The 27,458-nt window shown below is 47.8% G+C and overlaps 1 protein-coding gene across 4 annotated transcripts in view; it reads right to left on the bottom strand.

The window, feature by feature from the left end:
* DPY19L4 (dpy-19 like 4) overlaps positions 1-27,458 on the bottom strand; it is a 132,741-nt gene that overhangs the window by 90,398 nt on the left and 14,885 nt on the right. For 3 of the 4 annotated variants that reach the window (XM_063924126.1, XM_063924125.1, XM_063924127.1), the window contains 2 exons: positions 15,757-15,939; positions 9,622-9,735 (listed from right to left, as the gene is read on the bottom strand). In XM_063924126.1, coding sequence (XP_063780196.1) covers positions 9,622-9,735; positions 15,757-15,769 — 127 coding nt within the window. In that variant the 5' untranslated portion in view covers positions 15,770-15,939. Of the gene's footprint in view, positions 1-9,621; positions 9,736-15,756; positions 15,940-16,392; positions 16,497-27,458 lie in introns of all 4 variants that reach the window. The other variant, XM_063924128.1, reaches the window with a different exon arrangement.

Genomic DNA, 27,458 nt, shown 5'->3' with positions numbered 1-27,458 from the left:
CTCCTCGCCTTCTTATTATTCTCAGTACCTTTGGTATGAGAGGCAGAGGGGGGAACACATAAACCGACTGGTACACCCACGGTGTTACCAGAGCGTCCACAGCTATCGCCTGAAGGTCCCTTGACCTGGCGCAATATCTTTTATAGCTTTTTGTGTCTGCTGAGAAGATCTGCTTCCCAGTTGTCCACTCCGGGAATGAACACTGCTGACAGTGCTAACACATGATTTTCCGCCCATCGGAGAATCCTTGTGGCTTCTGCCATCGCCATCCTGCTTCTTGTGCCGCCCTGACGGTTTACATGGGCGACCACCGTGATGTTGTCTGACTGGATCAGCACCGGCTGGTGTTGAAGCAGGGGTCTTGCCTGACTTAGGGCATTGTAAATGGCCCTTAGTTCCAGAATATTTATGTGTAGGGAAGTCTCCTGACTCGTCCATAGTCCTTGGAAGTTTCTTCCCTGTGTGACTGCCCCCCAACCTCGAAGGCTGGCATCCGTGGTCACCAGGACCCAGTCCTGTATGCCGAATCTGCGGCCCTCTAGAAGATGAGCACCCTGCAGCCACCACAACAGCGACACCCTGGTCCTTGGAGACAGGGTTATCAGCCGATGCATCTGAAGATGCGATCCGGACCACTTGTCCAACAGATCCCACTGAAAGATCCTTGCATGGAACCTTCCGAATGGAATTGCTTCGTAAGAAGCCACCATCTTTCCCAGGACTCGCGTGCAGTGGTGCACCGACACCTGTTTTGGTTTTAGGAGGTCTCTGACTAGAGATGACAACTCCTTGGCCTTCTCCTCCGGGAGAAACACTTTTTTCTGTTCTGTGTCCAGAACCATCCCCAGGAACAGTAGACGCGTTGTAGGAACCAGCTGCGACTTTGGAATATTCAGGATCCAGCCGTGTTGTTGTAGCACTTCCCGAGCTAGTGCTACTCCGATCAACAACTGTTCCCTGGACCTCGCCTTTATAAGGAGATCGTCCAAGTACGGGATAATTAAAACTCCCTTTTTCCGAAGGAGTATCATCATTTCGGCCATTACCTTGGTAAATACCCTCGGTGCCGTGGACAGACCAAACGGCAACGTCTGGAATTGGTAATGACAGTCCTGTACCACAAATCTGAGGTACTCCTGGTGAGGAGGGTAAATGGGGACATGCAGGTAAGCATCCTTGATGTCCAGTGATACCATGTAATCCCCCTCGTCCAGGCTTGCAATCACCGCCCTGAGCGATTCCATCTTGAACTTGAACCTTCTTATATAAGTGTTCAAGGATTTTAAACTTAAAATGGGTCTCACCGAACCGTCCGGTTTCGGTACCACAAACATTGTGGAATAGTAACCCCGTCCTTGTTGAAGGAGGGGTACCTTGATTATCACCTGCTGAGAATACAGCTTGTGAATCACCTCCAGCACTGCCTCCCTGTCCGGGGGAGCTGTCGGCAAGGCAGATTTGAGGAAACGGTGAGGGGGAGACGTCTCGAATTCCAGCTTGTACCCCTGAGATACTACTTGTAGAATCCAGGGATCCACCCGTGAGCGAGCCCACTGGTCGCTGAAGTTCTTGAGACGGGCCCCCACCGTACCTGGCTCTGCCTGTGGAGCCCCAACGTCATGCGGTGGACTTAGAGGAAGCGGGGGAGGACTTTTGTTCCTGGGAACTGGCTGTATGTTGCAGCTTTTTCCCTCTACCTCTGCCTCTTGGCAGAAAGGACGCGCCTCTAACCCGCTTGCCTTTCTGGGGCCGAAAGGACTGTACCTGATAATATGGTGCTTTCTTTGGCTGTGAGGGAACATGGGGTAAAAATGCTGACTTCCCAGCTGTCGCTGTGGAAACGAGGTCCGAGAGACCATCCCCAAACAACTCCTCACCCTTGTAAGGCAAAACTTCCATGTGCCTTTTAGAATCTGCATCTCCTGTCCACTGCCGATTCCACAATCCTCTCCTGGCAGAAATGGACATTGCGTTTATTTTAGATGCCAGCCGGCAAATATCCCTCTGTGCATCTCTCATGTATAAGACAGCGTCTTTAATATGCTCTACGGTTAGCAATATAGTGTCCCTGTCTAGGGTATCAATGTTTTCCGACAGGGAATCTGACCACGCAGCTGCAGCACTGCACATCCATGCTGAAGCAATAGCCGGTCTCAGTATAATTCCTGTGTGTATATACAGACTTCAGGATAGCCTCCTGCTTTCTATCCGCAGGCTCCTTTAGGGCGGCCGTGTCCGGAGACTGTAGTGCCACCTTTTTTGACAGACGTGTGAGCGCTTTATCCACCCTAGGGGATGTCTCCCAACGTGACCTGTCCTCTGGCGGGAAAGGGTACGCCATTAGTAACTTTTTAGAAATTACCAGTTTCTTATCGGGGAAAGCCCACGCTTCTTCACACACTTCATTTAATTCATCAGATGGGGGGAAAAACCACTGGTAGCTTTTTCTCCCCAAACATAATACCCTTTTTTGTGGTACCTGGGGTAATATCAGAGATGTGCAACACATTTTTCATTGCCGTAATCATATAACGAGTGGCTCTATTGGAATGTACACTAGTCTCATCGTCGTCGACACTGGAGTCAGTATCCGTGTCGACATCTGTGTCTGCCATCTGAGGTAGTGGGCGTTTTAGAGCCCCTGATGGCTTTTGAGACGCCTGGGCAGGCACGGGTTGAGAAACCGGCTGTCCCACATCTGCTATGTCGTCAAACCTTTTATGTAAGGAGTTGACACTGTCGCGTAATTCCTTCCACATGTCCATCCATTCAGGTGTCGACCCCGCAGGGGGTGACATCACATTTATCGGCACCTGCTCCGCCTCCACATAAGCCTCCTCATCAAACATGTCGACACAGCCGTACCGACACACCGCACACACACAGGGAATGCTCTGACTGAGGACAGGACCCCACAAAGTCCTTTGGGGAGACAGAGAGAGAGTATGCCAGCACACACCAGAGCGCTATATAATGCAGGGATACACACTACACACAGTGATATTTCCCCTATAGCTGCTATAATACACAGTTTGCGCCTAAATTTAGTGCCCCCCCTCTCTTTTTTACCCTATTGAGCCTGGAAACTGCAGGGGAGAGCCTTGGGAGCGTCCTTCCAGCGGAGCTGTGAGAGGAAATGGCGCCAGTGTGCTGAGGGAGATAGCCCCGCCCCCTTCACGGCGGACTTCTCACGCTTTTTTCAGGATATTTTTGGCAGGGGATTTTACACATATATAGTCTTACTGACTATATTATGTGTTCTTTTGCCAAGTTAAGGTACTCATATTGCAGGCCAGGGCGCCCCCCCCCAGCGCCCTGCACCCATCAGTGACCGGAGTGTGTGGTGTGCATGGGGAGCAATGGCGCACAGCTGCAGTGCTGTGCGCTACCTTAATGAAGACCGGAGTCTTCAGCCGCCGATTTCCTGGATGTTCTTCTTGCTTCTGGCTCTGAAAGGGGGACGGCGGCGCGGCTCCGGGACCGGACGACCGAGGCTGGGCTTGTGTTCGATCCCTCTGGAGCTAATGGTGTCCAGTAGCCTAAGAAGCCCAAGCTAGCTGCAAGCAGGTAGGTTCGCTTCTTCTCCCCTCAGTCCCTCGTAGCAGTGAGTCTGTTGCCAGCAGATCTCACTGAAAATAAAAAAACTAAAATATACTTTCTTTTCTAAGAGCTCAGGAGAGCCCCTAGTGTGCAACCAGCTCGGCCGGGCACAAAATTCTAACTGAGGTCTGGAGGAGGGGCATAGAGGGAGGAGCCAGTGCACACCAGGTAGTCCTAAATCTTTCTTAGTTGTGCCCAGTCTCCTGCGGAGCCGCTATTCCCCATGGTCCTTACGGAGTTCCCAGCATCCACTAGGACGTCAGAGAAATCTCCATAATCAGCTGGGGCTACAGTGCATGCTCCAGAAAGTCTCTTGCTGGGCGCCTGATGGACTGCAGAGCAGTGGGGAGTTGGTGCCTGACTGAATACCACTGGAATGTTTCACTGCTACATAGTCATCACACAGCCGTACCTTTATCACAGCCGTACCTTTATCACAGCCGTAGTTTTTCTAAGGGGCTAATTCAGACCCGAACGCTAGGCTGCGTTTTCATACAGCGGGCGATCAGGTCTAAACTGTGTATGCGTATGCACCGCAGTGTGCAGGCGCGTCGCACGGGTACAAAGCGGATCGTCGCTTAGCGATGGGTTTCTGCAAAGGATCCATTCGCATGAACGTTCGCAAGGAGACTGACAGGAAGAAGGCGTTTGTGGGTGGCAACTGACCATTTTCTGGGAGTGTTTGGAAAAACGCAGGCGTGTTCAAGCGTTTGCAGAGAGGGTTTCTGACGTCAATTTCGGTCCCGGACAGGCTGAAGTGTTCGCAGCGGCTGAGTAAGCCCTGAGCTACTCAGAGACTGCCCAAGATCTGTTTGTACCGCTCTGCTACACATGCGTTTACACACTTACACAGCTAAAATACCCCCCTGTAGGCGGCGACTATCTGATCACAGCAGTGCAAAAATCGCTTGCTAGCAATCAGGTCTGAATTAGGCCCAAAGTGCGGGAGAGAATGGATGGAATTCTGCAATAGCTTTACCAATCTTTGTCATTGTGCCAGTTGCAGAATTCAAGGTGCCGTTTTCTCTGCAAATTTATATTGCAATCCAATTGGAAACTCTAACTGAACCAGGCCGAGTAAACTCGCATTTTATTTTATTATCAGTTATTTATATAGCACACACATATGCCCCAGTGGAGCTTACAATCTATGGGTCTAATTCAGACTGGATCGCTGCAGCGGCAGCGATCACAGTCTGAATTCTTTAGTGGAGTGTGCATGCGTCCGGACCGGTGGTGGGGCAGGCCCCGGCAGCTGTGCGACGTCATACGACCCAAGATGCGGCGGGTTGCGGCCTGCCAGCGCGCAGGAGTTGCGCTGGCAGGGAGCTACTCGCCAGGTACAAAACCATCGCCGCCGTGCAATATTTTTGTACCTGTGCAGGGGGGGCAGGGCCTGACATGCGTGGCGGAATAGCTCTGTGCTGGGCGTCCCCCCACATGTCAGAGTAAATGATTGTAGATGTGCTAAATTTAGCACATATACAATCAGATCCGAATGAGCACCATATTCTCTACCACATGCACACACTTACACTTTTTGGGGTTTAAAAACAAATGGCTTCAAATGACACCAAAATCAACTTTTTGTTGTTGTTGATTTATGCACCCCTAATTTAATGAAAGTATTTTCTTATTTAATAATTGCTTTTTATAATTATTTTAAGTCACCTCAAAGTACCCCAAAGTCATCTTTTCTTTCTAATTTCTTTTTTGCATGAAAGTAAAAGTTTGCTTTTTAGAATTTATCAAAAAATAAACCCCCCCACAAATCAGCCATTTAGCACCGTTCAAAAACCTCCAGAACTTTCCTTATGACCACTAACAGCCTTCTATAGGATTCTGCAAACAAACTGGCCACTTTTTTGGGGTCTAGGAAGGTCACCCCATTTTTTCAGACAGGGCCATGGAAGCGCTGAGGCAGTAATGCTAACCATTACACCGTCTGCCTTGTCTGTAATCTTTGTATTTACCTGAAACTCTGCAGAAGCTGGTAATACCTGCATACATACCCACTTTCTGCACAAAACAAACAAAAGCCAGGGATCACACTGCCCAGAAGTTGACAATGAGGAATGTCTTTAAACAGCATAATCGCTCATTAGAATAAAACACAGCAGTAATTAGCAAGTGACAAGAAGTCTGCTTATTACCCTCTGTATGTGGTTGGTCCATCAATTCGCTGAAATGAGACACTGCTTTAAACAGCACGCAATGACGTGAAACTACGGTTGCTTAAACCAAACCAAAATATTAGACCCTTTAAATTGTCCCTACATGGCATAATGTAGCATTATTTGAACATTCCCTCCCAGAAGTTGCTGAATCTGATCAGACTGGATAAGTGCTGCTAAGCCTGTCCTGGGCACTCATACACCTGAGCACGCCATACAATTATTGGGGCAGATGTAATAACCTGGAGAAGACATAAGGAAGTGATAAACCAGTGATAAGTGCAAGGTGATAAACGCACCAGCCAATCAGTTCCTAACTGTTAATTTACATATTGGAGCCGATTGGCTGGTGCATTTATCACCTTGCACATATCACTGGTTTATCACTTCCTTATGCCTTCTCCAGGTTAACTCATCTGGGTGGCCTGTACATGAAAAGTGTAACAGGTTATTAAGCACTCTTACCAGCTCTACCTGTTACATGAGAGGACATAACATAAAAGATCATTTACCTCTTATGTACATATATTTTACCTCCTGTTTTGTTTTTCTTTTTCAGATTCAGGACATCAGTAACATCGTTATTTTTCCCTCACACCCCATAGGAGGTATGCAGGAAACTTAGCAATGTTTGGCTAACATGTGATTCTGCAATGACTGTCGCGGCATATTGCGCTGAACTGAATTCCCTATGACGGTGAAAGGGACTGCCCACTGTGAAACAGGCCCAAGAGGCTTAGGGGGATATCCTATTACAGCGGTAAATTACTGCTGCTAATAGATTCGCCGAAGGATACCCTATTAGCCCCAATGCGACGTACTGATCCCCCGATGATACCACTTATTGGTGATTTTGCTTCGTGTGCCTCAGATATAATCACGATATGCAGCCCCAGGAGACCTGTTTTTGTCATCTCGCCACCTCAAACTGACATTTCCAAAACAGAATAAATTATTTTCCCACCAGCCAGGAGTAGTTACCAACCTGATATCGCCATAACTGTTGACAATGCGACTTTCCACCCCACCCCACAAGCTCGCTGCCTAGGTGTCATCCTTGACTCTGATCTGTCCTTTGTTCCAAACATTCAATCTGTCTCTAAATCATGTTACATGCACCTAAAAATAATATCCAAAATACGTCCTTATCTTACACAAGACACTGCAAAAACTCTAATCCATGCTCTCATTCCGAGTTGATCGCTCACTGCCGTTTTTCGCAGCGCAGCAATCAGGTCACTACTGCGCATGCGTATGCACCGCAATGCGCATGCGGATCGTACGGGTACAAAGCGGATCGTTGCCGGGCGATGGATTTAACGAAGAATCCGTTCGCACAACCGATCGCAAGGAGATTGACAGGAAGAAAGCGTTTGGGGTGTCAACTGACTGTTTTCTGGGAGTGTTTGGGAAAACGCAGGCGTGTCCAAGCGTTTGTAGGGCGGGTGTCTGACGTCAATTCCGGCACCAAAAAGACTGAAGTGATCGCAGCGGCTGAGTAAGTCCAGAGCTACTCAGAAACTGCACAAAATGTTTTTGCCGAGCTCGGCTGCAAAGGTGTTTGCACACTTGCAAAGCGAAAATACACTCCCCTGTGGGCGGCGAATATGCGTTTGCACGGCTGCAAAAAATAGCGAGCGATCAACTCGGAACGAGGGCCATTATCTCCCGCATTGATTATTGTAATAGTCTCCTTACTGGTCTACCCAAACATAGGCTCTCACCACTACAATCCCTTTTAAATGCAGCTGCGAGGCCAATCTTCCTCGATAGACGTTCTTCGTCTGCTGATCCGCTCTGTCGGTCCCTCCATTGGTTACCGGTTTTCTACCGTGTCAAATATAAAATACTTTTACTTGCATACAAGGCTATTAACCAAACTGCACCATCATACATCTCCTCACTCATCTCAAAATATCTCCCTACCTGACCTCTCCGCTCTGCACAAGATCTGAGCCTCTCATTCACACATATTACATCCTCTCTGTACAGTCCAAATAACCTCACATATTTTGTCTTCCAACATTGCTGGGTGATCATATCATACAACCCATTAAGAACCTAGCAATCTGGTGGACCATTATACAATAGGTAGCATCTATCCTTGTGTATCTATGCCTATTTCCCTATAGAGTGTAAGCTTGCGAGCAGGGCCTTCCTACCTCTATGTCTGTCTGTTATTACCCATTTTGGTCTATAACTGTTGTTCTAATTGTAAAGCGCAACGGAATATGCTGTGCTATATAAGAAACTGCTAATAAATAAATAAATAAAATTGTGGCGATATCACATGGGTCCTGGAACTTATTCCGGAGATAGCGGGTAGTTTACCGCACAGCACAAATGGACTAAGGGTGTCATTCCGACCCGTTCGCACGCAGCGGTTTGTCGCTGCGGTGCAAACGGGTCTGGAATGCGCATGCGCGGCAGCAGCACTGCGCACGCGCGTCGTTGCCGGGTTACGTCGCAGACAACGAAGAAAGCGGTCGCAGAGGTGAACGCAAGAAGAATGACAAAAAGAAGGCGTTCCTGGGCGTCAGCAGACCGTTGCCTGCCGTTTTCAGGGAGTGGTGAAGAAAACGCAGGCGTGTCCAGGAGAACGGAGGGCGGATGTCTGACGTCAAAGCCGGCCCCAGCATCGCTGAGATCGTCGCACAGGGTAAGTATGTCCAAGGCCAGTCTTGTTCTGCAAGAATTTTTTTAGCTTAGCAGGACTGCACAAGCGATCGCAGCCCGGCTAAGCTAAAATACACTCCCCCATAGGCGTGGACTAGTTGATCGCAGCAGCAGCAAAAAGTTGCTGGCTGCGATCAACTCGGAATGACCACCTAAAATCACAATATTATCCTGTTTTTGCCGTGTGGCAAACTACCACCAGTAATAGTATACCCCCCTCCCCCCCCCTTAAAACGCTTGAAAAAAACAAAAAACAAACAATTGCGAGAATATGTAAAATTGCAGCTATAGCAAACGGAGTGTGACCAGTAGCATGTGTGCCCGGGTTACTTTAGACATGGGACACATTCAGTTGCACCCATGTTTTACTATTTTGCCTTCAACATATGCACTCAATATTAGGCCTTGGAGAGTGATAAATTGCACGGTGGTAAAGTACCAACCAATCAGCTCTGAGCTGCCATGTTACAGGCTGTGTTTAAAAAATGACAGTTAGGTGCTGATTGGTTGGTACTTTATCACCGTGCAATTAATCACTCTCCAAGGCTTCTTAAATCTGAGCCTTTGTCTTCTATAAATCGTAGGAAATCCCTCTAATACATTGAGATACAACTCTCCATTTTGTGTATTAAAACTAAAAATGATTAGCAAAACATTGAATTAAAACTCCTTTAACTTCCACAACAGTTAATGGCCCTGCTCTACAATATAACGTTATGCATGAGATTACTTCCAAGTTTCATTAGACAGAAGTCCTTCAGCTCCATAATTAAGAGGGTATCAGGTGTATAGATCTACAATAAAAAGGTCTACAGTCAATAGGTAGACAACTAATGGTCGACAGGGTCAAAAGGTCAACACTTTTTTTTTTTATGGCTTTTTTACATTTTTACAACTAGTGCTGCATTTACTATCCATGTCACAAACTATTACCTTTAGTAACCATGTGGCGAGCGGAGCGTGGCGAACGGACGCATTTCATAAAACTGAGTATCCATGTTATAAACTATCACCATTAGTAACCCTGTGGTGAGCGAAGGGACACCCGGGGTTTTTTGTGTCGACCTTTCGACCCAGTCGACCTAATGACTATCTTTTTAATGTTTATCTTCTGTATGAGAACCAATTAAGAGAAACACTGTTTTGACAACAGAAGTGCACGCCAACTTACATCGTGCAGATAGCCCCACTTTTCGATTGTCTTTGGGTTTTTCTATTTGTTCAGTGTCCCTTGTTTCTGAGGAAGAAGCCTTGTTTCTGAGCCTTATTTCTACTGCTGGTGAACCTAAAACAACAGGGAATAAAATAAGAATTTACTCACCGGTAATTCTATTTCTCGTAGTCCGTAGTGGATGCTGGGAACTCCGTAAGGACCATGGGGAATAGCGGGCTCCGAAGGAGGCTGGGCACTCTAGAAAGATCTTAGACTACCTGGTGTGCACTGGCTCCTCCCACTATGACCCTCCTCCAAGCCTCAGTTAGGTACTGTGCCCGGACGAGCGTACACAATAAGGAAGGATTTTGAATCCCGGGTAAGACTCATACCAGCCACACCAATCACACCGTACAACTCGTGATATGAAACACAGTTAACAGTATGAAACAATAGAGCCTCTCAACAGATGGCTCAACAATAACCCGATTTAGTTAACAATAACTATGTACAAGTATTGCAGATAAACCGCACTTGGGATGGGCGCCCAGCATCCACTACGGACTACGAGAAATAGAATTACCGGTGAGTAAATTCTTATTTTCTCTAACGTCCTAGTGGATGCTGGGAACTCCGTAAGGACCATGGGGATTATACCAAAGCTCCCAAACGGGCGGGAGAGTGCGGATGACTCTGCAGCACTGAATGAGAGAACTCCAGGTCCTCCTCAGCCAGGGTATCAAATTTGTAGAATTTTGCAAACGTGTTTGCCCCTGACCAAGTAGCTGCTCGGCAAAGTTGTAAAGCCGAGACCCCTCGGGCAGCCGCCCAAGATGAGCCCACCTTCCTTGTGGAATGGGCATTGACAGATTTTGGCTGTGGCAGGCCTGCCACAGTATGTGCAAGCTGAATTGTACTACAAATCCAACGAGCAATAGTCTGCTTAGAAGCAGGAGCACCCAGCTTGTTAGGTGCATATAGGATAAACAGCGAGTCAGATTTTCTGACTCTAGCCGTTCTGGAAACATATATTTTCAGTGCCCTGACAACGTCTAGCAACTTGGAGTCCTCCAAGTCCCTAGTAGCCTAGGCACCACAATAGGCTGGTTCAGGTGAAACGCTGACACCACCTTTGGGAGAAACTGGGGACGAGTCCTCAATTCTGCCCTATCCATATGGAAAATCAAATAAGGGCTTTTACAAGACAAAGCCGCCAACTTTGATACTCGCCTGGCAGAAGCCAAGGCCAATAACATAACCACCTTCCACGTGAGATATTTCAGATCCAGGGTTTTTAGTGGTTCAAACCAATGTGATTTTAAGAAACTCAACACCACGTTGAGATCCCAAGGTGCCACAGGAGGCACAAACGGGGGCTGACTCTGCAGCACTCCTTTTATAAATGTCTGAACTTCAGGTACTGAAGCTAGTTCTTTTTGAAAGAAAAATCGACAGAGCCGAGATCTGTACCTTAATGGAACCCAATTTAAGGCCCATAGTCACTCCTGCTTGCAGGAAATGCAGAAATTGACCTAGTTGAAATTCCTCTGTTGGGGCCCTTTCGGCCTCACACCATGCAACATATTTTCGCCATATGCGGTGATAATGAGTTGCTGTAACCTCTTTCCTGGCTTTAGTAAGCGTAGGAATGACTTCCTCCGGAATGCCCTTTTCCTTCAGGATCCGGCGTTCAACCGCCATGCCGACAAACGCAGCCGCGGTAAGTCTTGGAACAGACAGGGCCCCTGCTGCCGCAGGTCCTGTCTGAGTGGCAGAGGCCATGGGTCCTCTGATATAAATTCTTTAAGTTCTGGGTACCAAGCTCTTCTTGGCCATCCACGAGTATCGTTCTTACTCCTCGCCTTCTTATTATTCTCAGTACCTTTGGTATGAGAGGCAGAGGGGAGAACACATAAACCGACTGGTACACCCACGGTGTTACCAGAGCGTCCATAGCTATCGCCTGAGGGTCCCTTGACCCGGTGCAATATATTTTATAGCTTTTTGTTGAGGCGGGACGCCATCATGTCCACCTGTGGCCTTTCCCAATGGTGTACAATCCTATTGGAAGACTTCTGGAGGAAGTCCCCATTCTCCCGGGTGGAGGTCGTGTCTGTTGAGAAGATCTGCTTCCCAGTTGTCCACTCCGGGAATGAACACTGCTGACAGTGCTAACACAAGATTTTCCGCCTATCGGAGAATCCTTGTGGCTTCTGCCATCGCCATCCTGCTTCTTGTGCCGCCCTGTTGGTTTACATGGGCGACTGCCGTGATGTTGTCTGATTGGATCAGTACCGGCTGGTTTTGAAGCAGAGGCCTTGCCGGCCTCAGGGCATTGTAAATGGCCCTCAGGTCCAGAATATTTATGTGTAGGGAAATAACCTGACTTGACCAAAGTCCCTGGAAATTTCTTCCCTGTGTGACTGCCTCCCAGCCTCAAAGGCTGGAATCCATGGTCACTAGGACCTAGTCCTGTATGCCGAACCTGCGGCCCTCTTGAAGATGGGCACTCTGCAGCCACCACAGTAGAGATACCCTGGACCTTGGAGACAGGGTTATCAGCCTATGCATCGGAAGATGCGATCCGGACCACTTGTCCAACAGGTCCCTCTGAAAAGTTCTTGTATGGAACCTGCCTAATGGGATTGCTTCGTAGGAAGCTACCATTTTTCCCAGGACTCGCGTGCAATGATGCACCGCTACCTATTTTGGCTTCAGGAGGTCTCTGACTAGAGATGACAACTCCTTGGCTTTCTCCTCCGGGAGAAACACTATTTCTGGTTTATGTCCAGAACCATCCCCAGGAACAGTAGACGTGTCATAGGAACCAGCTGTGACTTTGGACTGTTTAGAATCCAACCATGCTGTTGTAGCACTTTCCAAAATAGTGCTACCCCGACTACCAACTGCTCCTTGGACCTCGCCCTTATAACGAGATTGTCCAAGTACGGGATAATTACAACTCCCTTTTTTTTGAAGGAGTATCAACATTTCGGCCATTACCTTGATAAAACACCCTCGGTGCCATGTACAGTCCAAACGGCAGTGTCTGGACTTGGTAATGGTAATCCTGTACCACAAATCTGAGGTACTCCTGGCGAGGATGGTAAATGGGGACATGCAGGTAAGCATCCTTGATGTCCCAGGATACCATGTAATCCCCCTCGTCCAGGCTTGGAATAACCGCCCTGAGCGATTCCATCTTGAACTTGAATTTTTGTGTTCAAGGATTTTAAATATAAAATGGGTCACACCGAACCATGCGGTTTCGGTACCCCAACCCGTGTGGAATAGTAACCCCGTCCTTGTTGAAGTAGGGGCACCTTGAGTATTACCTGCTGGGAATACCGCTTATTAATTGCCTCTAGCAAAGCCTCCCTGCCTGAGGGAGTTGTCAGCAAGGCATATTTTAGGAAACGGCTGGGGGGAGACATCTCGAATTCCAGCTTGTACCCCTGAAATACTACTTGAAAGAAACAGGGATCCACATGTGAGCGAGCCCACTAATTGCTGAAATTTTTGAGACGGCCCCCCACCGTACCTGGCTACACCTGTGGAGCACCCGCGTCATGGTGTGGCCTCACAGGAGGCGGGGGAAGAATCTTGATTCTGGGAACAGGCTGACTGGTGCAGCTTTTTTCCCTCTACCCTTGTCTCTGTACAGAAAGGAAGCGCCATTTGACCCGCTTGCTTTTCTGAAGCCGAAAGGACTGTACCTTTGTCTGTGAGGAAACCTGAGGTAAAATTATTTCTTCCCAGCAGTTGCTGTGGATACGAGGTCCCAGAGACCATCCCCAAATAATTCCTCACCCTTATAAGGCTCTCTATGCGCTTTTTAAGTCAGCATCACCTGTCCAGTGACAGGTCTCTAATACCCTCCTGACAGAATGGACATTACATTTATTTTGGATGCCAGCCGGCAAAATATCCCTCTGTGCATCCCCCATATATAAGACGACGTCTTTAATATGTTTTTATGTTTGCCAACTAGTATCCCTGTTTGACAGGGTCACCGACCACGCTGCAGCAGCACTATCTGCAGGTCTCAGTCTAGTACCTGAGTGTGTAAATACAGACTTCAGGATAGCCTCCTGTTTTTTATCAACAGGTACCTATTAAAGTGGCCGTATCCTAAGACGGCAGTGCCACCTTTTTTTGACAAACGTGTGAGCGCCTTATCCACCCTAGGGGATATCTCCCAGCGTAACTTATCCACCTGGCGGGAAAGGGTACGCCATCAGTAACTTTTTATAAATTACCAGTTTCTTAACGGGGGAACCCACGCTTTCACACACTTCATTTATTCATCTGATGGGGGAACAAAACACTGCCTGTTTTTTCTCCCCAAACCTAAAACCCATTTTTAGAGGTGCTTGGCTTAAAGTCAGAAATGTATAACACATTTTTATTGCCGGGATCACGTCACGGATGTTCCTAGTGGATTGTGTATATGTCTCCACCTTGTCGACACTGGAGTCAGACTCCGTGTCGACATCTGTGTCTGCCATCTGAGAGAGCGGGCGTTTTTGAGCCCCTGATGGCCTTTGAGACGCCTGGGCAGGCGCGGGCTGCGAAGCCGGCTGTCCCACAGCTGTTACGTCATCCACCCTTTTATGTAAGGAGTTGACACTGTCGGTTAATACCTTTCACCTATCCATCCACTCTGGTGTCGGCCCCACAGGGGGCGACATCACATATATCGGCCTCTGTTCTGTCACCATATAAGCCTCCTCATTCAACATGTCGACACAGACGTACCGACACACCGCAGACACACAGGGAATGCTCTAAACGGAGGACAGGACCCACAAAAGCCCTTTGGGGGGACAGAGTAAGAGTATGCCAGCACACACCAGAGCGCTATATATATATATACAGGGACTAACTGAGTTATGTCCCTAATAGCTGCTTTTTATATAATATACTGTATACAGTGCCAATTTTAATGCCCCCCCTCTCTTTTCCCTCTTACTGTACTGTAGAATTGCAGGGAAGAGCCAGGGAGCTTCCTTCCAGCCGAGCTGTGAGGGAAAAATGGCGCCAGTGTGCTGAGGAGATAGGCTCCGCCCCTTTTTCGCGGCCTATTCTCCCGTTTTTTATGGAATTCTGGCAGGGGTATTTACCTCATATATAGCCCCTGGGGCCATATATTGAGGTATTTTAGCCAGCCAAGGTGTTTTTATTGCTGCCTCAGGGCGCCCCCCCCAGCGCCCTGCACCCTCAGTGACCGGAGTGTGAAGTGTGTGAGAGGAGCAATGGCGCACAGCTGCAGTGCTGTGCGCTACCTTGGTGAAGACAGAGTCTTCATGCCGCCGATTTTCCGGACCATCTTCTTGCTTCTGGCTCTGTAAGGGGGACGGCGGCGCGGCTCCGGGACCGAACATCAAGGCTGGGCCTGCGGTCGATCCCTCTGGAGCTAATGGTGTCCAGTAGCCTAAGAAGCCCAATCCGGCTGCAAGCAGGCGAGTTCGCTTCTTCTCCCCTTAGTCCCTCGCTGCAGTGAGCCTGTTGCCAGCAGGTCTCACTGAAAATAACAAATTCTAAGACTATAACTTTCTAAGAGCTCAGGAGAGCCCCTAGTGTGCATCCAACCTCGGCCGGGCACGAAATCTAACAGAGGCTTGGAGGAGGGTCATAGTGGGAGGAGCCAGTGCACACCAGGTAGTCTAAGATCTTTCTAGAGTGCCCAGCCTCCTTCGGAGCCCGCTATTCCCCATGGTCCTTACGGAGTTCCCAGCATCCACTAGGACGTTAGAGAAATACATTTACAGCCTAAAACAATGAGACACGAAGCATGCAGGAAAACAAGACTCTTCATTGCTTATCCAATATTTGAGTGCAGAGGCAGCCATTTTGGGGGGGATGATAATACACCAGCCTATCAAATTAATGTTAACTAGTGACACAACTTATGCATTAGTCTCCACATGAGCCAGTAAGTTTATTTCTGTCAAATTTTAGTTTAGCACATACAATGGGAGATGCATCAAACCTTTGAGAGAGATAAAGTAAATCAGCTTCTAGCTATCATTTATCTAGCGCAGTCTATGAAATGACAGAAGCCGATTGGTTTCTATGGCAACTGTTCCACTTTAAGTCTGTCAAAGGTTTGCTACATTTCCCCCAAAATGTCTGCTGCTATCTTGTGCTTACCTTCAACCTCCATTTTGAAAATTCTGCGATGCTCCTGAAAAGCTCAGTCAGTGAGGGTCATACAGGCCATGCTATGTGCAGAATGTGGCTATGAACCACATCATCAGCAGGCAATGTTACAACATAAACAGATATTGGGTAGTGGGCAAACCAGTATATTGGTTACATACAGTCCTTGCAGACCTATAAAGAAAGAAAAATAAACTTGCATTAGGTGACTCACATTACTTACAGTGCCCACCAACCACAATATTTTTTTTTTTTCATTCACTAGTTTTACCGTTTTGGTGCAGAGCTGTAGGGGAGTGGGCTGTGCACTAGTGTGTTGGTGTAAATGGTCCAGGATTATCTGGGCCGCCATTGGCCTAAAGGGGCAGGCAACACCATTGCTGTGCTTTCCGGTGTGTGACTGCAAACTAGAGAATTCTTATAAATACTGTTTCCCGGGATCCTAAAACAGATATCCCCTCACCAGAGAATCACCCAAACAAAAGACCCAAGGCCAATTAATACCAGTTTTTAGTTTATTAACCCAGGTTTTAAATATGCACATTAAAAAGTTGTGCAGAGAGAACATTTGTATATCAGTGAGAAATGTCCAGAATATGATAATGGTAGATTAGATTTCTCCCTCACCTTAAGGTGTGAGCTCAAAAGGGAGAATCTTCACAAACTGGATTGATAACTCATGGCTGACAGACTCTAAGCGTTTCGTCTAATCCACTTCATCAGGGGTCGTTCTTTAAGGGGGAAAGAAAAGTAATTTCCTTAATATTTATGTAAAGGAATAAGTGTAGTTAACGAAGAGTGGATTTTATTCGACAGGTACCTACCGTAATGAAGGCAGGACCGAATAAGAGATTGAAATTGTATATACAAATGGTCATGCAACAACCTATTGAAAAATGGGAAACATACTATTTATTATGGGTCTATCTAAAAAAAAATAAGAATTTACTTACCGATAATTCTATTTCTCGGAGTCCGTAGTGGATGCTGGGGTTCCTGAAAGGACCATGGGGATAGCGGCTCCGCAGGAGACAGGGCACAAAAAGTAAAGCTTTAGGATCAGGTGGTGTGCACTGGCTCCTCCCCCTATGACCCTCCTCCAAGCCAGTTAGGTACTGTGCCCGGACGAGCGTACACAATAAGGGAGGAATTTTGAATCCCGGGTAAGACTCATACCAGCCACACCAATCACACCGTACAACTTGTGATCTAAACCCAGTTAACAGTATGATAACAGCGGAGCCTCCGAAAAGATGGCTCACAACAATAATAACCCGATTTTTGTAACTATGTACAAGTATTGCAGATAATCCGCACTTGGGATGGGCGCCCAGCATCCACTACGGACTCCGAGAAATAGAATTATCGGTAAGTAAATTCTTATTTTCTCTATCGTCCTAGTGGATGCTGGGGTTCCTGAAAGGACCATGGGGATTATACCAAAGCTCCCAAACGGGCGGGAGAGTGCGGATGACTCTGCAGCACCGAATGAGAGAACTCCAGGTCCTCTTTTGCCAGGATATCAAATTTGTAGAATTTTACAAACGTGTTCTCCCCTGACCACGTAGCTGCTCGGCAGAGTTGTAATGCCGAGACCTCTCGGGCAGCCGCCCAAGATGAGCCCACCTTCCTTGTGGAATGGGCCTTAACCGATTTAGACTGTGGCAGGCCTGCCTCAGAATGTGCAAGTTGAATTGTGTTACAAATCCAACGAGCAATCGCCTGCTTAGAAGCAGGCGCACCCAACTTGTTGGGTGCATACAGTATAAACAGCGAGTCAGATTTTCTGACTCCAGCTGTCCTGGAACATATATTTTCAGGGCCCTGACAACTCCTAGCAACTTGGAGTCCTCCAAGTCCCTAGTAGGTGCAAGGCACCACAATAAGCTGGTTCAGGTGAAACACTGACACCACCTTAGGGAGAGAACTGGGGACGAGTCCGCAGCTCTGCCCTGTCCGAATGGACAAACAGATATGGGCTTTTTTGAGAAAAAACCACCAATTTGACACTCGCCTGGTCCAGGCCAGGGCCAAGAGCATGGTCACTTTTTATGTGAGATGCTTCAAATCCACATATTTGACTGGTTTTAAACCAATGTGATTTGAGGAATCCCAGAACTACGTTGAGATCCCACAGTGCCACTGGAGGCACAAAAAAAGGGGTTTGTATATGCAATACTCCCTTGACAAACTTCTGGACTTCAGGAACTGAAGCCAATTCTTTCTGGAAGAAAATTTACAGGGCCGAATTTGAACCTTAATGGACCCCAATTTGAGGCCCATAGACACTCCTGTTTTCAGGAAATGCAGGAAACGACCGAGTTGAAATTTCTTTGTGGGCCTTCCTGGCCTCACACCACGCAACATATTTTCGCCACACGTGGTGATAATGTTGTGCGGTCACCTCCTTTCTGGCTTTGACCAGGGTAGGAATGACCTCTTCCGGAATGCCTTTTTTCCCTTAGGATCCGGCTTTCCATCGCCATGCCGACAAACGCAGCTGCGGTAAGTCTTGGAACAGACATGGTACTTGCTGAAGCAAGTCCCTTCTTAGCGGCAGAGGCCATAAGACCTCTGTAAGCATCTCTTGAAGTTCCGGGTACCAAGTCCTTCTTGGCCAATCCGGAGCCATGAGTATAGTTCTTACTCCTCTACGTCTTATAATTCTCAGCACCTTAGGTATGAGAAGCAGAGGAGGGAACACATACACCGACTGGTACACCCACGGTGTTACCAGAACGTCCACATCTATTGCCTGAGGGTCTCTTGACCTGGCGCAATACCTGTCCCGTTTTTTGTTCAGACGGGACGCCATCATGTCCACCTTTGGTATTTCCCAACGGTCTACAATCATGTGGAAAAAACTTCTCAATGAAGTTTCCACTCTCCCGGGTGGAGGTCGTGCTGAGGAAGTCTGCTTCCCAGTTTCCATTCCCGGGATGAAAAACTGCTGACAGTGTTATCACATGATTTTCCGCCCAGCGAAAAGTCCTTGCAGTTTCTGCCATTGCCCTCCTGCTTCTTGTGTCGCCCTGTCTGTTTACGTGGGCGACTGCCGTGATGTTTTTCCCACTGGATCAATACCGGCTGACCTTGAAGCAGAGGTCTTGCTAAGCTTAGAGCATTATAAATTTACCCTTAGCTCCAGTATATTTATGTGGAGAAAAGTCTCCATACTTGATCACACTCCCTGGAATTTTTTTCCTTGTGTGACTGCTCCCCAGCCTCTCAGGCTGGGCTCCGTGGTTACCAGCATCCAATCCTGAATGCCGAATCTGCTGCCCTCTAGAAGATGAGCACTCTATAACCACCACAGGAGAGACACCCTTGTCCTTGGATATTGGGTTATCCGCTGATGCATCTGAAGATGCGATCCGGACCATTTGTCCAGCAGATCCCACTGAAAAGTTCTTACGTGAAATCTGCCGAATGGAATTGCTTCGTAGGAAGCCACCATTTTTACCAGGACCCTTGTGCAATGATGCACTGTTTTTAGGAGGTTCCTGACTTGCTCGGATAACTCCCTGGCTTTCTCTTCCGGGAGAAACACCTTTTTCTGGACTGTGTCCAGAATCATCCCTAGGCACAGCAGACGTGTCGTCGGGATCAGCTGCGATTTTGGAATATTTAGAATCCACCCGTGCTGATTGTAGCAGTATCCGAGATAGTGCTACTCCGACCTCCAACTGTTCCCTGGACTATGCCCCTATCAGGAGATCGTCCAAGTAAGGGATAATTAAGACGCCTTTTCTTCGAAGAAGAATCATCAATTCGGCCATTACCTTGGTAAAGACCCCAGGGTGCCGTGGACAATCCAAACGGCAGCGTCTGAAACTGATAGTGACAGTTCTGCACCACGAACCTGAGGTACCCTTAGTGAGAAGGGCAAATTTTGGGACATAGAGGTAAGCATCCCTGATGTCCCGGGACACTATATAGTCCCCTTATTCCTGGTTCGTTATCACTGCTCTGAGTGACTTCATCTTAATTTGAACCTTTGTAAGTGTTCAAAAAAAAATTTTTAGAATAAGTCTCACCTAGCCTTCTGGCTTCAGTACCACAATATAGTGTGGAATAATACCCCTTTTCTGTAGTAGGAGGGGTAATTTAATTATCACCTGCTGGGAATACAGCTTGTGAATTTTTTCCCATACTACCTCCTTGTCGGAGGGAGACTTGGTAAAGCAGACTTCAGGAGCCTGCGAAGGGGAAACGTCTCGACATTCCCATCTGTACCCCCGGGATACTACTTGTAGGATCCAGGGGTCCTGTACGGTCTCAGCGCCATGCTGAGAACTTGTCAGACGCGGTGGAACGCTTCTGTTCCTGGGAATGGGCTGCCTGCTGCAGTCTTCTTCCCTTTCCTCTATCCCTGGGCAGATATGATCTTATAGGGACGAGAGGACTGAGGCTGAAAAGACGGTGTCTTTTTCTGCAGAGATGTGACTTAGGGTAAAAAACGGTGGATTTTCCAGCAGTTGCCGTGACCACCAGGTCCGATGGACCGACCCCAAACAAGTCCTCTTCCTGTATACGGCCATACTGTGCCGTTTGGAATCTGCATCACCTGACCACTGTCGTGTCCATAACATCTTCTGGCAGTTATGGACATCGCGTTTATTCATGATGCCAGAGTGCAAATATCCCTCTGTGCATCTCGCATATATAGAAATGCTCTATAGTCAATAAAATACTGTCCCTGTCAAGGGTATCAATATTTTTAGTCAGTGAATCCGACCAAGCCACCCTAGCTCTGCACATCCAGGCTGAGGCGATCGCTGGCCGCAGTATAACACCAGTATGTGTGTATATACTTTTTATTATATTTTCCAGCCTTGTCAGCTGGTCCTTGAGGACGGCCCTATCTATAGACGGTACCGCCACTTGTTTTGATAAGCGTGTGAGCGCCTTATCCACCTTAAAGGGTGTTTCCCAACGCGCCCTAACTTCTGGCGGGAAAGGGTATACCGCCCATAATTTTCTATCGGGGGGAACCCACGCATCATCACACACTTTATTTAATTTATCTGATTCAGGAAAAACTATGGTAGTTTTTTCACATCCCACATAATACCCTCTTTTGTGGTACTTGTAGTATCAGAAATACGTAACACCTCCTTCATTGCCTTTAACGTGTGGCCCTAATAAGGAATACGTTTGTTTATTCACCGTCGACACTGGATTCAGTGTCCCTGTCTGTGTCTGTGTCGACCGACTAAAGTAAACGGGCGTTTTAAAACCCTTGACGGTGTTTTTGAGACGTCTGGACCGTACTAATTGTTTGTCGGCCGTCTCATGTCGTCAACCGACCTTGCAGCGTGTTGACATTATCACGTAATTTCCTAAATAAGCCATCCATTCCGGTGTCGACTCCCTAGAGAGTGACATCACCATTACAGGCAATTGCTCCGCCTCCTCACCAACATCGTCCTCCTACCTGTCGACACACACGTACCGACACACAGCACACACACAGGGAATGCTCTGATAGAGGACAGGACCCACTAGCCCTTTGGAGAGACAGAGGGAGAGTTTGCCAGCACACACCAAAACGCTATAATTATATAGGGACAACCTTATATAAGTGTTTTCCCTTATAGCATCTTATATATATATATATATAAGCATATCGCCAAATTAGTGCCCCCCCTCTCTGTTTTAACCCTGTTTCTGTAGTGCAGTGCAGGGGAGAGCCTGGGAGCCTTCCCTCCAGCCTTTCTGTGAGGGAAAATGGCGCTGTGTGCTGAGGAGATAGGCCCCGCCCCTTTTTCGGCGGCCTCGTCTCCCGCTCTTAACGGATTCTGGCAGGGGTTAAATATCTCCATATAGCCTCCGGAGGCTATATGTGAGGTATTTTTAGCCAAATTAGGTATTCATTTGCCTCCCAGGGCGCCCCCCTCCCAGCGCCCTGCACCCTCAGTGACTGCCGTGTGAAGTGTGCTGAGAGGAAAATGGCGCACAGCTGCAGTGCTGTGCGCTACCTTTAGAAGACTGAGGAGTCTTCTGCCGCCGATTCTGGACCTCTTCTTACTTCAGCATCTGCAAGGGGGCCGGCGGCGCGGCTCCGGTGACCATCCAGGCTGTACCTGTGATCGTCCCTCTGGAGCTGATGTCCAGTAGCCAAGAAGCCAATCCATCCTGTACGCAGGTGAGTTCACTTCTTCTCCCCTAAGTCCCTCGTTGCAGTGATCCTGTTGCCAGCAGGACTCACTGTAAAATAAAAAACCTAAGCTAAACTTTCCTAAGCAGCTCTTTAGGAGAGCCACCTAGATTGCACCCTTCTCGGCCGGGCACAAAAATCTAACTGGCTTGGAGGAGGGTCATAGGGGGAGGAGCCAGTGCACACCACCTGATCCTAAAGCTTTACTTTTTGTGCCCTGTCTCCTGCGGAGCCGCTATCCCCATGGTCCTTTCAGGAACCCCAGCATCCACTAGGACGATAGAGAAAAAGGGGGGACTTTTCATAGATAGTCAGACTCCATGGACTCGTACCTGGATATGTTTAATTAAAAAAAAAAAAAACAATTAAGGTTTTTAAATCCCAATAGCTTTGGTGAAGCTCATCTAATCGGTAATGTAGTACCTATATACGTACATTGCCTATTAGTAGATGAGCTTCACCAAAGCTACTGTTAAGGTGAGGGAGAATATAATCTATTATCATCATATTCTGGACATTTCTCACTGATATACAAATGTTCTCTCTGCACAACTTTTTAATGTGCATATTTAAAACCTGTGTTAATAAACTAACAACTGGTATTAGTTGGCCTTGAGCCTTTTGTTTGGGTGATTCTCTGGTGAGGGGATATCTGTTTCAGAACCCCGGGAAACAGTATTTATAAGAATTCTCCAGTTTGCAGTCTATACCTATTGGGGTTATCTTGGAAGAATCTCTAAAAAAATATTCAACCAATAGAGCGCACTTGGGAATTGTGTTTTATTCTATGTTTACTTGAGACTTGTCAACAAAGATCTCTCCTGTAGTGCTGCTTCTGGTCCGGTGCAAGATAAGGATATTGGGGCAGATGTATTAACCTGTAGCAGGCATAAGGAAGTGATAAACCAGTGATAAGTGCAAGGTGATAAAGGCACCAGCCAATCAGTTCCAATATGTAAATTAACAGTTAGGATCTGATTGGCTGGTGCCTTTATCACCTTGCACATATCACTGGTTTATCACTTCCTTATGCCTTCTACAGGTTAATACATCTGCCCCATTGTTTGTATTATATATTTGTTTTCATGTGTAGTGCAGGGAGTACGACAGTGTGTCTGAAGCGACCTGAACTTGCCTAGGGAACCATGTATGAGGTACGTGCATCATGGGAAATAGACATTGCACTACAGATTACCTCACTATACAGCTGGCCGCTATATCTATCACTCAATTACATAGGGCCTTATTCAGAGTCAATCGTAACCGCTATTTGCAATTTCTTTTTTTTGTCTCAAGTTGCAATGTTTTGCACTGCGCATTTAGGCCCTCATTCCGAGTTGTTCGCTCGTTGCCGATTTTCGCTATGCTGCAATTTGCTGGTAAATGCGCATGCGCATGGTACGCAGCGCGCATGCGCTAAGTTATTTAACTAAAAATTTTGCAGTTTTGCTGGTGTTCGTACGACGCTTTTCAGTCGCACTGCTGATCGATGAATGATTGACAGGAAAGGGGCGTTTCTGGGAGGTAACTGAGCGTTTTCCGGGAGTGTGCTAAAAAACGCAGGCGTGTCAGTGAAAAACGCGGGAGTGCCTGGAGAAACGGGGGAGTGGCTGGCCGAACGCAGGGCGTGTTTGTGACGTCAAACCAGGAACTAAACGGACTGAGCTGATCGCAATCTGTGAGTAGGTCTGGAGCTACTCAGAAACTGCTAAGAATTATTTAGTAGCAGTTCTGCTAATCTTTCGTTCGCTATTCTGCTAAGCTAAGATACACTCCCAGAGGGCGGCGGCCTAGCGTGTGCAATGCTGCCAAAAGCAGCAAGCGAGCGAACAACTCGGAATGAGAGCCTTTATTTCAGTCTCAAATGTGAACAGAGACTGTCTACAATTAGGAAGCAGATATTGTATGTAGTATATGTGCTGGTTGCCTTATCTGAGGATCAGCCACTGCACAGGACACAGCACTTATACCCCCTTTCACATCGCACAAATAACCCAGTATCGACCCGGCATATTGCCGGGTTGACACGGGTTAGTGTGCGGTGTGAAAGGGCCATGTCCGAATTCCTGGGTCGCCTGACCCGGTAATTCAACCCGGGAATAAAGCAGTGTTATTCCCGGGTTGAATACCGGGTCAGTGGCAGCGAAAACGGATTCCCCGAGTCGCCTCCGTTTACTAGAAAGGGAGAAGCGGCGCGGAGATGAGCTCATCTCCCATGGCCAGCTCCGCCCCCGCCGCTATGGCAACCGACCCGGCAAATTTCCGGGTCGGGAAGACAGCAGATAGTCTTCAATGCCAGATCCCACCCGGGAAGGACCTGTTTCCAATTCCGGATTGTGGGATCTGGCATTGGAGATGTGAAAGGGGTATTAGATTACTTTCCTCTATATGCCCCCAGACTCCTATTGGCTAGTTTCACAGGAGCCTGGGGGCGGGCTTACAGAGGGGAGTGCTGTGTTCCGTACAGCGGCAGCTCAGTAAAACACAGCAGCACTGCTGATCACCGGTAAGGCAGCCAGCACACTCGTATATTACATACAACACTACATGAATGTTTGTGTGTTAACCAGTGCGCCCCCCCCCCACCTCCACCACCATCTCCCATGCACTGCAGCAGCCGCCACTGTTTAAAAGTGATTTTACAATGCACTACACATTTGTACACAATAAATGGCTGCTTCAGACTTTGCTAAGCATTGCAGATATACCAATACACTTGGGGGCTTTTTATCTGTCCTATCCGGCCATTATATGTAACGTGTGTTTCCTTGGTGCACTGCGATTTATCACATCTTGCGAATGCTTGCTGAAACCACGCCTTCAGTCGCAACTAAGTGCCATCTCACATAAGTATAAATAAGATTTTAATTACCTACCGGTAAATCCTTTTCTCGTAGTCCGTGGAGGATGCTTGGGTCCATTTAGTACCATGGGGTATAGATGGGCCCTTTGGGAGCCACTGGCAATTTAAGAGTTTAATAGTGTGGGCTGGCTCCTCCCTCTATGCCCCTCCTACCAGACTCAGTCTAGAAACTGTGCCCGAGGAGACGGACATACTTCGAGAGAAGGAAATATACACAGATAGTGGTGAGATTCATACCAGCTCACACATAACAAAAAGGAAAGCCAAGCTAACCAACTTGGAACAATTAAGCAATGGCTGAAACAATACTGAACCAAGTAACAATGCAGGAATACTAAGCACTGGGCGGGCGCCCAGCATCCTCTACGGACTACGAGAAAAGGATTTACCGGTAGGTAATTAAAATCCTATTTTCTCTTACATCCTAGAGGATGCTGGGGTCCATTTAGTACCATGGGGATGTACCAAAGCTCCCAGCTCCCAGTACGGGAGGGAGAGTGCTGAGGTTCCTGCAGAACAGATTGACCAAACTTTAGGTCCTCAGAGGCCAAAGAATCGAACTTGTAGAACTTAGCAAACGTGTTCGACCCAGACCGAGTAGCTGCTCGGCAAAGCTGTAAAGCCTTAACAGATTTTGGACACGGCAAGCCGGCCATAGAATAAGCATGCTGGATAGTAAACCTGATCCAACGACAAATCGTCTGCTTAGAAGCAGGACACCCAACCTTGTTGGGATCATAAAGGACGAATAAGGCATCAGACTTCCTGTGACGAGAAGTTCTCTTCACATAAATTTTCAAAGCCCTCACCACATCCAAGGACTTTGAGGTAATTGAGGAGTCAGTAGCCACTGGCACCACAATAGGTTGGTTGATATGAAAAGCTGAAACAACCTTTGGAAGAAACTGCTGACGCGTTTCTTCATAGAAAATCAAATAGGGACTCTTGCATGACAATGCCCCTAATTCTGACACGTCTTGCAGATGCCAACAGTGTGACCGCTTTCCAAGTAAGAAACTTGACGTCCACCTCCAACAAAGGTTTGAACCAATCCGATTGCAGGAACTGCAGCACAACATTAAGATTCCAAGGTGCCGTAGGAAGCACAAAGGGTGGTTGGATGTGCAGAACCCCTTTCAAGAATGTCTGAACCTCAGGGAGGGCAGCCAATTGTTTCTGGAAGAAAATGGACAAGGCCGAAATCTGGACTTTTATGGAGCCCAAGCGTAGGCCCACATCCACACCTGCTTGCAGAAAGAGGAGAAACCATCCCAGTTGAAACTCTACCGTTGGAAACGTCTTGGATTCACACCAAGACACATACTTTTTCCAAATCCGATGGTAATGTTTAGACGCAACTCCCTTCCTAGCTTGTATTAGGGTAGGAATGAGCTTTTTCAGAATGCTCTTCTGAGCTATGATCTGGCGTTCAACCTCCATGCTGTCAAACGTAGCCGCTGTAAGTCTTGATAGGCGAACGGCCCCTGATGCAGAAGGTCCTTGCGAAGAGGAAGAAGCCTTGGATCCTCCAGGAGTAATTCCAGAAGATCTGCGTACCAAGCCCTCCTTGGCCAGTCCAGAGCAATGATGATCGCCTGAACTCTTGTTCTTTTTATTAGTTTGAGAATCCTTGGGATGAGTGGAAGTGGAGGGAACACATACACCAACTGGAACACCCACGAGTTACCAGTGCATCCAGCGCCACTGCCTGTGGGTCTCTCTACCTGGAACAGTACCTCTGAATTTCTTGTTGAGACGAGAGGCCATCATGTCTACTTGAGGTACACCCCATTGGCTTGTCACCTCAGCGAACAACTCCGGGTGGATGCCCCACTCTCCTGGATGGAGATCGTGTCTGCAGAGGAAGTCCACTTCCCAGTTGTCCACTCCCGAAATGAAGATTGCTGATAGCGCCACCGCATGCTTTTCTGCTCAGAGGATGATTCTTGTTACCGCTGACATTGCCGCTCTGATCTTCGTTCCGCCCTGGCGGTTTATGTAAGACACTGCCGTGACATTGTCCGACTGGACCTGTATGCCACGATCTTTCAGAAGATGTGTCGCTTGTAGAAGGCCGTTGTATATGGCCCTTGGTTCCAGAATGTTTATCGGAAGTATGGAGTCCAGACTTGGCCCCTTTCCTTGGAACTTTTCCCCTTGGTTGACCGCTCCCCAACCTCTGAGACTTGCATCCGTGGTTAGAAGGATCCAATTCTGAATCCCGAACCAGCGGCCTTCGAGTAGGTGAGAAGTTTGCAGCCACCAGAGAAGCAAAATTCTGGCTTTCGGTGACAGGCATATCCGCTGGTGCATGTGAAGGTGTGATCCCGACCATTTGTCTTGGAGATCTAGCTGGAATGACCGCACATGGAACCTTCCGTACTGAAGAGCCTCGTAGGAGGCTACGATCTTCCCTAGAAGGCGAATGCACTGATGAACCGAAACCTGGGCTGGCTTCAGGACATCCCATGCCATTGATTGGATCACCAACACTTTCTCCAACGGTAGAAACACCCTCTGCACTTCCGTGTCGAGTATCATCCCCAGGAAGGGTAGTCTCCTTGTCGGCTCCAAATGTGACTTTGGAAGGATCAGGACCACCCATGATCCTGGAGTAGTCGAGCTGAGAGAGCAATACTCTGCAACAACCTCTCCCTGGACGATGCTTTT

Source organism: Pseudophryne corroboree, chromosome 5 (genome assembly GCF_028390025.1).
Source record: "Pseudophryne corroboree isolate aPseCor3 chromosome 5, aPseCor3.hap2, whole genome shotgun sequence".
NCBI lineage: Eukaryota > Metazoa > Chordata > Amphibia > Anura > Myobatrachidae > Pseudophryne > Pseudophryne corroboree.
Note: the sequence above shows the minus strand (reverse complement) of the source record. Positions and strands in the feature narration are given on the sequence as shown.